General features: G+C 39.0%; 2 protein-coding genes across 2 annotated transcripts in view; both read left to right on the forward strand.

Annotated features, from left to right (window-relative positions):
• The first annotated feature begins 1,426 nt into the window (after positions 1–1,426).
• Positions 1,427–4,180, forward strand: LOC119576390 (basic salivary proline-rich protein 3-like). The gene is made up of 4 exons (XM_037924065.1): positions 1,427–1,441; positions 1,631–1,646; positions 2,544–2,609; positions 3,507–4,180. Exons 1-4 carry the CDS (start codon positions 1,427–1,429, stop codon positions 4,178–4,180), a joined length of 771 nt encoding a protein of 256 aa, XP_037779993.1.
• Positions 4,181–4,241: 61 nt separating this feature from the next.
• The window catches only part of LOC119576396 (magnesium-dependent phosphatase 1-like), a 7,929-nt gene continuing 830 nt past the window's right edge, over positions 4,242–11,340 (forward strand). Inside the window, exons 1-3 of the mRNA XM_037924078.1 lie at positions 4,242–4,287; positions 10,232–10,292; positions 10,617–10,835. Coding sequence (XP_037780006.1) covers positions 4,242–4,287; positions 10,232–10,292; positions 10,617–10,835 — 326 coding nt within the window. The remainder of the gene's footprint in view (positions 4,288–10,231; positions 10,293–10,616; positions 10,836–11,340) is intronic.

The following is an 11,340-nucleotide window of genomic DNA, read 5'->3' on the forward strand; positions in this document are numbered from 1 at the left end:
ATTTAATATATCAAAAATCAAGATACACAGCCCTTTTTTTTTTTGTAATTTGAGCTTGTAAAGTTATATCAAGTGAATTTTACCCATATCAAGTGAAAAATATATTTGATGTACAAAATATGGGCAGAAAAAAATTTAAAAAACCCTTTTAAATGAATTTTTTTCAAAAAAACTTTTCAAGCAAAATTTTTAATAAAGAAAAAAATAAACTTATTTTAGACTGTGTGAAATACATAGAAAAAAAATTGTGCTCCCATTAGCGGCTAGAGTGCATCAAAAATGTATCAAGGGAGAGGCACGTTTTAAAGGTTTTCCCAAACATGGCAATAAAGGGCAAATGTGTCAAAAAGTATCAAAGATAAGGGGGTTTTGCATATGTTTCAATAAAGAACTTTTTTAAAATAAATGAAATTCAATCATGCATTTTAGTATAAACACTAAACAGTATTTTGCTAATTAGCTGAATCAGACTAGGTCCTGCCTCAGTCGGGCAAAAAATCTTTGCCCCTTCTCTGATCACATTCTGGGACACCATCCAATAAAGATCATAAGCCCCCCCCAATCGTATCCAAACCCCCTTTGGGTTCCTGGCCGTCATCAAAGAAGAGCATGTCCAAAACTCTACCCTTTGATTTTGCTTTAATTTTGAAAATAGAAGTATTCTTAATTTTACCTGATGCAGCAATTCCCTTTTTTCAATAATGAGATTAAGATTAATATTATGGGATTTATGGTGGGCACCCCGAAATCTTCTACAGCACCCGAAGTCATATACTCAATAATTATATATGTCAAAAAAAGATTTTAGTGATAAAAAGTTATTTTGACCAAAATTTTTTCACAATTTTATCTTGCAATAATATAAATATAATATAATATAATAATATATATATAAATTATATATATAAATATAAAAATAAATTTTATATATACAATAACAAGATATATATAAAAAAATTTTTTATGCATATACATAAAATATATATGTAATTAACAAATTATGTATTTAAGTATATATAATTTTCTTATTTATTCATATATGTATGATGTTTGTTAATATTTATATATATATATAAATATAATATTTTTAAATAATATATTATAATATAATTGTTGTGATATATAACAACAATAAATATATGTGTAGTATGTAGTGTATGTATGTCTGATAAAATATACATTTGATAAATGTATATGTATGGTGATGTATATACAATATATTGTGCACACACACACACACACAAAACAAAAACACACACCACACACCACACAAAACACCACCAACACAAACACAACAAACACACACACACACACACATAATAACATTTTATCATACCTGTGAGTTTCGGTTGACAGACCTCCCTCCCCATGTTAGAGATCCTACTTTCTGTTTAGGATAGGGTAATAACCTTTTTTGTGGGTCCATATGTTTGACATTCTGGTATTGCTTAAAAAAATTAAGGATGTAATGATGGAACATTATAATTAATAAAATGTTCGAAAAAACTATAGTGTTCCCCATATATAGTTGTAAACATTTCCAATAATATACTAATAAAAAAAAATAGCTTGTATTACCTAATATTCAAAAGTTAAATTTCCCTTTTAAAATATTTAAATTTTTCGCCAGGGTTATCTCCTTATAGGTAATGTATTTATCCCAGTCATATAGGTTTAGAAGTGATTTGCTCCCTTATTTCTCCAGCCTTTAGCAAAAAAGTTGAATAGCCCTTTAGCTGAAGTCCGTAAAATCTCAGATGCCTCTTTTTTTGCTTAACCTTTTTTTCCGTGATAACAACCTTCCCCTTTTGAAATAACCAGTGGAGTTAGACAGTTTATAACATTACTGGAAATTTATCCCTACTGTAAGATTAAAAAAAAAAATGTTGAACAAAAAAAAAAAAAAATTATCAATTTTCATCCACTAATTTGCAAATTTCAAATCTAAAAGCAAAAATACGGAATGGAGATTATGATAAAACAAAAATAGGTTATTTTTACAAGCAGAAAAAATTAACCAAAAATAGATATTAAATAATAAAAAGGAATTTAATTTTTTTACCTTCACAAATATAAACAAAAAATAATTTTTCCCCGCCATTTGTATACTTATTTGCCTTTTGAAGGGAGGGTGTCAAGTGGTCTACCCAGAAGGGCCAGAGAGTATAATCTGTGGAAAAATCAGAGTAATCAAATAAACATTTCATTTTAATACATTAAGCAATCTAACATATTAACATATTTCACTTAACCCAATCGGCACGTTTGGAAAGAATACATGCCATGCCCACTGTAAAAAAGGGTTTTATTTTTTGGTATTCACACATAGATGCTCTAAAGTGCTAGTCATAAAGGGGGGCACTTATTAGTCCTCCCTTTTCTCCCCTGTTTCCCCTTTTCCTTGATTTTTTGGAAAAGGATTTTTTGCTTTTCATTGTCTTAAATTTTAAAAAGATTTTAATAATCTTTAAAAAACATCACCCCCCCCCATCTCTTTGTATAAATTTATTTAAAAGGAAAAACGTTTTTTTCCCCCCTTCAAGGAAGGGAAACAAGATCAGCGAGGGCCTACGATGCTCCTGGAGGCGAGCCCATGGGGGACCCATTGTGTAACAAAATTCACAAAAACCACGGGACGAAAAAAACCCGGGGGGTTTGGGAAATCAAACTTTTTGGCAAAAAAAAAAAATGAGAAGATAAACAAAAAAAAAGATAGAAAAAAGGATAGAAAGGAAAGAGATAAGAGAGAGAAGAGAAAATAGAAGGGAAAGAAGAAAAGAGGGGATAAAAAAAGAAAAGAAAAGAAAAAAGGGGGAAGTAAAGTAGGGAGGGGGAAATAAAAAAAAAAATTTTTAGGGGGAAAGAAAAGGAAAAAAAAGGAAAAAAGAAAAATGGGGGGGAGAGAAAAGAGAGAAAAAAAAAAGGGGGGGGAAGGGAAAAAAAAGAAAAAAGGGGGGAAAAAAAAAATAAAAAAAAATAAAAAAAAAAGAAAAAAAAAAAAAAAGAAAAAAAAAAAAAAAAAAGGTATAAAAAAAAAATAAAAAAAAAAAAAAAGAATAAAACAAGAATGAATAAATAAAATAAAGAAATAACAATCGAAAAAAAAAAAAAAAAAAATAACATATATAAACATAATAATAAAATATAATAACATACCTCAAGGGGTAACGCCGAGGGGGGCGCATGGCCGGACCCCCCTTTCGCTTCCCAGCACGAGACCCTCGAGGGGGAGTCTCCAGGCAGGCACACGGCCCACTCTAGTTCTCGCGACAGGTCTCGTCGAGCTGCCCAAGCCATGATCTCCTAGGACGTCCCACAAGTCCCTTCACCCAGGGTTGTCTCGCAGAGAGACAACCCGATGGGCAGGGTCGGCCAAGGGAGGCGAGCAGGTGGCCATAAGCCGAGTTGGCGACCCGGAAGGGAAGGAACAGGTCCCAGGCCCGTCCACGGTGTAACCGCGGTTGGGACACGTGGGCCTGCCAACTGTACCCCCTGATCCGGCGAAGGGACTGTTACAAAAGGCAGCAAGGCGGAGACCCAAGGCACGGGGGAAACGGCCAGGGTTTTGCTCCATAGAGCAAAAAAGACAGGAGCAAGGCCGGGGAAAACACGCAGCTGGCCTCGCAAGGGACCGACACCCAAAACGCCGGGGGACGAGCAGGGGCCCCGTGCCAGACCAACCGGCACTGACTCCTGGTCTGACAACCCAGAGAATGGGACACGCACCAAGGAGGGGGAAAATTCGGGACCAAGTCCTCGCCGCAAGCATGGATCGACGAACGGGCCCCAACAGGCCCCAAAGGTCCTGAACTGGCTGGGGCCAGGAGACCCCAAGCCTAGGGGCCCGCCCAGCAAATGCACAAGAGCCGCCACAAGTGACCCAAGGACCAGAAGGAGGCAACACGCGGCAAAGGCAAGGGGCGGGGACCCAAAGCCAGGGTGCCCGCACGACTTGGCTAGGAGCGCGGGCCCCTACCAGCCAACAAGGGGGAAAAGGGGGGTGCAAGGGGCACAGCCGGCCTCATCCCGAAGAACAGGGAAGAAGGGCGACATACCCCACCCACACACAGCACCCGGACCAGTAGAGGCTGCCCAGGCCAAAACGGGGCGGAATCCCCGAGCCCCAGGATCTCCCAAGCGACCCCAGGCACCCAGTCAAACGCCCGGGGGGTCGATGTAGGCTGCAAGCAACCCACGACCAAACCACGACGGCGGCCACAATACCGAAGCGCAGAACGGTCATGTGGACTGCCAGGAGAAACCAGACTGCCCGGGCTCGGGTGCCAAGTAGGGGTGGGGGACCGGGCAGAAGAAGGGAGCGAGAACCTGGGAGGGGGAGCAGGGGAAGGCCACCGGGAGGGGCACAGGCCCATCGACCCCGGCCCCCCCAGAGAGGGGGGACCACGCCCGCAGCAGGTCAGGGGGAAGGGGGCCAGACGGGCCCAAAAGGCAGCAGGGGGCTGAGGGGAGGCCCCGAGCCAAGGGCACCCCCAGCCAGCAGGGCAGCAGGGAACACAAGGGCCTGCAGCTTCCCACCGTCAGCTGGAAATCGCCAGCCAACCCGGGGGGGTAGGAGGGTCCTCGCGGGTGGGGGGGCCGGCACAGGCACGGGGACACGCGGGGACCAAGCAACGGTGGAGGACCACCGGGAAAAAACGCAAAAAACCAGCCCAACGGGCACGAACCCCAACAGGGTCTGAGATGACCGGCCATCCGCGGGGCGGACTGCAGTCACGGGAGGAGGGCAGGGCAGTTTTCAGGGGGTGGTAGGCAGGGCGAAGGGTATTACCGAGAAAGGCCCGACCCCCAGCAAGACGGGAAGGGGGGGGCGAGCAGGGGAGCCCAGCACCAGGGAAGGACGGACTAGACGGGATCCAGCAGGAGCGGGGACAGCCAGGGGCGCAAACCAGGGAGAGGAGCGGCCGGGGGGGGGGGACCAAGGAGCGAGGCGGAGGGGAGCGAGAAGGACACAGAGAAAGGACCGCAGGGGCGAAAAGCAAGAGGCCGGGGAAAAGGGCAGGCCCCCGCCCAGCGGAGGACAGGAGGGGGACGGGAAGGGGGGTGGAGGTGAAGGGGAGGAGGGGAAGAAAGGGGAGGGGGGGCACGATAGAGGGAAAGGCAGGGGACCGAGCGGGGGGAAGAAGAGGGCGAGGGGAGGGAGGAGAGGACAAGGAGGAGGAAGGGAGAGGGACAGGAGAGAGAGAGGGGGAGGCCGAGAAAGCCGGAAAGGAGGCGAGGGAGGGGGGAGAGAGAGAAGAAGAGAGAGAGAGAGTGAGAGAGAGATAGAGAAAGAGAAGAGAGAGAGAGATAAGAGGAGAAGAGAATAGAGAAGAGAGAAGGAGTAAGAAAGAGGAAAAATAGAGGACGAAGAGAGAAGAGAGAGAGAGAGAGAAGAGAGAAGAGAGAGAGAGAGAAAAGGAGAGAGGGAGAAGAGATAGAGAGAGAAAGAAGAGAGAGAGAAAGAGATAGAGAGAGAGAGAAGAAAGAGAGAGAGAGAATAGAAGAAGAGAAGAGAGAAGAATAGAGAAGAGAAAACGAAGAAGAAGATAAAAAGAGAAGAGAATGAAAAGTAAAAAGAATATAGAATAGAGAAGCGAAGAGGTAGAGAAATATACAGAAAAGAAGAGAGACGAGAGAAGAGTAAAAATAGAAGAAAATAGTAAAAAGAGAGATAAATAGAGAGAGAAGAGATAGAGAAAGTAAGAGAGATGAAAAGAGAGATAGAGAGAAAAGAGAAGATAAGAGAATGGAGAAGAAGGAAAATAGAATAGAAGATAGAGAGAAAGAGATAAGAAGAGAGAAAGAGAAAGAATAAGGAGAAAAGGCGATAGAAGAGAAAATAGATAAAAAGAGATAAAGAAGAGAGACGAAGCAAAGAAAGAGAAGAAGTAGAAAAGGGAATATATAAACATAAGAGTAAAGAGTAAAGAAAAGAAAGAGAAATATACAAAAGAGAAAAGAAGATAGAAAAGAAGAAAGAATAAAAAGAGAGGAAATAGAACAAAATAGAGAGAAGAAAAAAGAGATAAGGAAAATAAGAGATAAAAATAGAAAAATTAGGAGAAATAAGAAATAATAGAATAGAAAAGATAAGAAAGATAAAAAAAAATATATAAATAAAAGAAAGAGAACGAGATATAGAAGAGAAATAGAGAAGGATTATATATGAATAGAGAATATAAAGAAATAGAATAAATATATAGAGATATATAGAAATAGTAAAGATATATAAGTATAATATAGTAGAATATATATAATATATAATATAGATAAGATAATATAGAAGATACTATATGAATATATAAGATATAATAATAGTTTTATATATATATATAATAGATTATATTAATAATAATAAGAAAAGATAAGATATATATATATATATAGATTATATAGATATAGATATATATATATATATATATAATATATAGATATATAAATAATATAAGATATAAATTTTAAATATATATATATAAAGATATGAGTAGATATGTAGTATATATAATATATATATATATAAGAAAAGATATATACATATATATATATATATATATATTAGTATATAATATATATATATAGAAGAAGATATAATATATATATATAATATAGATAAATATTTTATATATATATGATATTATATATATATATAATATATATATATATATGGTATAAAATTTATATATAATATATATTATAGATTATATATATATAAAATTATATAATATATATATAAAATTTATATTATATATATATATAATATATATATAAATATATAAAAATATAATATATATATTATATATATATATATATATATATATTTTATATATATATATATAGTATATATATATATATATAATATATATATAATATATATATATATATATATATATACATATATATATGATCCCACCAGCGAGAAATAGCCTCCTTTTCCGGGACTTTGCTAGGTCCCCAGAAAATGAGGATCTCTGGCTCCTGGTACCAGCGCTCCAACTCGCATCTCTGGGACTTGGTACAGCGATACGGTAAAAATGGCCAAGGAGATCGACCACATTCTTGTCAGCACGCGATGGAGGATCCTCCAGAACTGCAGGGTTTACCGGAGTGCTGAGTTCTGTGGCACCGACCATAGGCTGCTTGTGGCTACCCTGCAGGTCCACTTCTAAAATCCCGCCCCCCAGTGGCCACCCTAAGGTGTTTCACTTTGGGCAGACTAAGGGAGGAGGAGTGTGCCCGTGGGTTCACCACGGCAGGGCTCTGACCGATTCTCAGAAACCAGCAACCTGACGGATCCAGTTGCTTGTGGGAGTCTTCAAGCCGTAACACTCGAAGCAGCTCAGGAGTCCATTGGCGTACGCCCAAGGACAAGGCAGAATACCATCTCCCTGGAGATATTAGAGGCCACTGAAGCGTGCCGCAAGGCTCGGCTGAATGGGAATCAAGTCTTGCGTCATTCCATGGTGCGTAGGGCTCGGACACTGCTGAGAAGGGACAAGGAACAGTTCATCAGGAATCTTGCTGAGGAGGTCGAAGGCCATTTTCGGTAAATGGGCCTTTGCCCTGCCTACCAAGCCCTGAGAAAAAAAGAACCCTAAGCCCTCCTCACAGATGGGCTGCAGTCGATCAGCGGATGAGGATCATCTCAGATCATGTTGGGGTTCGTGAACGTTGGGCTGAGTATTTTGAACAGTTTGTACCAGGTGGATCCCCAACAGTTAGCTTGGATGCAAGCGATGTCTCAGTGCCTGTGCCGGACCCACCCATCAGCGAGGAACCTCCCACCCTAACAGAGGTTTGGCTGGCGATTTCCAAGCTGAAGAGTGGGAAAAGCTGCAGGCATATGTGATATCCCTGCTGAACTGCTAAAGGCTGGGGGTGAACCTATGGCTCGGGGCCTGCATACAGTCCTGACTGCCATTTGGCAGTCTGGTACCATTCCCCCTGACCTGCTGAGGGGCGTGGTCATCCCCCTCTGGAAGGGGAAAGGGGATCGATGGGACTGTAAACAACTACCGGGGGCCTTACACTGCTCAGCATACCAGGCAAGGTTCTCGCTCACATTCTTCTGAAACGGATCCGCAACCACCTACTTAGGCACCAAAAGGGCCGGAGCAGTCTGGATTTACTCCTGGCAAGTCCACAATAGACCCTTTTATACTAGCGCTTCGAGTAATTGTGGAAAAGCCGTCGTGGGGTTTGGTCGTGGGTTTCTTGCAGCCTAATCGACCTCAAGAAAGGCGTTTGACTGGTGCATCGGGAATCGCTATGGGAGATCCTGAGCTCAGGGGAATTCCCACACAGATTATTGGCCTGATAGCAAGCCTCTATACTGGTACTGAAAGTGCTTAAAGGTGTGGTGGGGGTATGTCGAACTTCTTCCCTGTTAATTCAGGATGAGGCAAGGCTGTGTCCTTGCACCCCACTTTCAACACTTGATGGACTGGATAATGGGCAGCGCTACTAGCCAAAGTCCAGTGCGGAGCAAACTAGGCAATATTAAGGTCTCAGACCTTGACTTTGCCGACGATGTTGCCATCCTATCTGAGTCCTTGGAGTCACTGTGGCGGCTCTTGATGCATTTAGGCAATGAGGCGAAGCCCCTAGGCTTAGAGGTCTCCGGGGCCAAGACCAAGATTCAGGGCTTTGGGGCCTGTTAGGGGAAACCCGTTTTAGTCGATCCATGCTTGCGGCGAGGACGTTGAAGTCACAGAAAGTTTTACATACCTTGGTAGCGTAAATCCATATCTCTGGGTTGTCAGACCCGGAAGTCAGTAGACGGATTTGGGCTGGCAACAGGAGCCATTTAACCGATCAACAAGAGCGTTTGGAAAATGTCGGGGACCTATGCAGAAGGACCCAAGCTGCGTGTCTCAAGGCCCTTGATACTGTCAGTTTTGCTCTATGGAAGCGAAAACCTGGCGCTATCCAGTGCCTTGGAGTCTCGCCTTGATGCCTTTTGTAACAAGTCCCCTTTGCCGGATCATGGGGTACAGTTGGCAGGACCAGTGTCCAACCCGGGGGTTACCACCGTGAGGGCTGGGATGGGACTGTTACTTGCATAATCCGGGATCGCCAACTCAGGCTATATGGCCACCTAGCTCGCCTCCCTATGGACGACCCTGCCATCAGGTTGTCTCTCTGCGAGACAACCTGGGTGAAGGAGACTTGTGGGACGTCCTAGGAGATCATGGCTTGGGCAGCTCGACGAGACCTGTCGCGAGGAAAATAGAGATGGGCCGTTGTGCCTGCCTGGAGGGCTCGCCTCGAGGGATCTCGTGGCTGGAAGCGAAGGGTGGATCCGGCCATGCGCCCCCGTCGGGTTAGCCCCTTTATGATGATGATGATATATATATTATTATATAAAGTATAATATATAGATATATATATATATATATAAGTAATAATTAGATTTTATATATATATAGATATATATATAGTATATATTTTATATAGATATATTATATTATATATAATATGAATTATTATATATTTTATATAAAATATTATATATAATAGAAAATAGGATATATATTATTTTATAGAAGATATGATATATATATTATTTTATTATAAAATATATAATTTTAAATATATATAAGGGAATAAAATAGTATATATATATTATATATATATATATATATATAAATATATATATTAATATATATATATATAATATATATATATATATATATATATATATATAATAATATTATTATATATTAATATATATCCTATATAATAATAATATTTAAAATATATATATATAAAATATATAAAGATATATATATATATATATATATTATATAATATATATATCATATAAAATAATATATAAGATATAATATAATTTAAATATAATATTAAAATATACAATATATTTATGTCTATTTATAGGAATTATATAATAACATTAATTTATTAGAATACAGTAGGAAAAATTTATTTCCATAATTAAATATTATGTATATCCTTTATTTTTTATGATATTATGAATTTATTAATTTCATAAAGATATTAAAATCTTTTAAAATTTAAGACGGGGAAAAAATAATAAAAGTTTTCAAAATCAGGATTATGTAAATGGGAAAGTACCCTGATGATTTAAAATTGTAGAATCTTGGTATACAATAAAAATGGTTTAAGGGGAAATGATTTTCCCTTCCAGGGTTAAGGAAAAGGGTTTAGACAAAGTTTAAAAAAAAGTATTTACTTATCTGAAATTTTTCCACAGATTATACTCTCTGGCCCTTCTGGGTAGACACACATGTGACACCTCCCTTCAAAAAGGACAAGTAAGTATACAAATGGCGTGTGAAAAATTAGTTCTTAGTATTGATATTTGTGAAGGTATAAAAAATTAAATTCCAGTTATATTAATTTAATATCTATTGTTAAGGTTAATTATTGCATGCTTGATAAACATAATCCTATTTTTGTTTCATGCATAATCTCCATTCCGTATTTTGTGCTTTTAGATTTGAAGATTAGCAAATTAGTCGGATGAAAATTGATAATTTATTCTTTTATTTTTGTTGCAACATTTTATCTTTAATCTGTACAGTATGGATCAATTCCAGTAATGTTATGAACTGTCTAACTCACACTGGTTATTTCAGAAACGGGAAGGTTGTTGATCATCGGAATAAAAAGGTTAAGCCTTATAAAGAGGCATCTGAGATTTTACAGGAGCTTCATGCTGAAGGCTATGTCATAGCTGTTGCGTCAAGGACTGGAGAAATAAATGGAGCTAATCAGCTTCTGAACCTATATGACTGGGATAAATACATTACCTATAAGGAGATATACCCTGGCAGCAAAATTAATCATTTTGAAAGGTAATTTACTTTTGAATATTAGGTAATACAAGCTATTTTTCTTATTAGTACTATTATTGAGCAATGTTTACATACTATATATAAAGGGAACACTATAGCTTTCGAACATTTTGATTAATTATAATGTTCACATCATTACAGTCCATTAATTTTTTTAAGCTAATACCAGAATGTCAAGACATATGGACCATCCAAAATAGGTTATTACCATATCCTCAACAGAAAAGGCTAGGATCTCTAACATGGGGGAGGGAGGTACTGTCAACCGAAACTCACAGGTAGTGATAAAATGTTATATATGTGTGTGTGTGTGTGTGTGTGTGTGTGTGTGTGTGTGTGTGTGTGTGTGTGTGTGTGTGTGTGTGTGTGTGTGTGTGTGTGTGTGTGTGTGCACATATATATGTGTATATATACATGCACACATACATATACATATGTATACATATATGTATATGTATATATACAGACATACATATATATACAAACATACATACATATATGAATA

Source organism: Penaeus monodon, chromosome 1 (assembly GCF_015228065.2).
Source record: "Penaeus monodon isolate SGIC_2016 chromosome 1, NSTDA_Pmon_1, whole genome shotgun sequence".
Classification (NCBI taxonomy): Eukaryota; Metazoa; Arthropoda; class Malacostraca; order Decapoda; family Penaeidae; genus Penaeus; species Penaeus monodon.

What these genes read in the sequence shown, in the direction of transcription:
- LOC119576390 (XM_037924065.1), top strand. An exon ending in GCCCATGGGGGACCCATTGT is followed by an intron (nt 2,610 to 3,506) that starts GTAACAAAATTC and finishes GATCCGGCGAAG; the next exon opens with GGACTGTTACAAAAGGCAGC.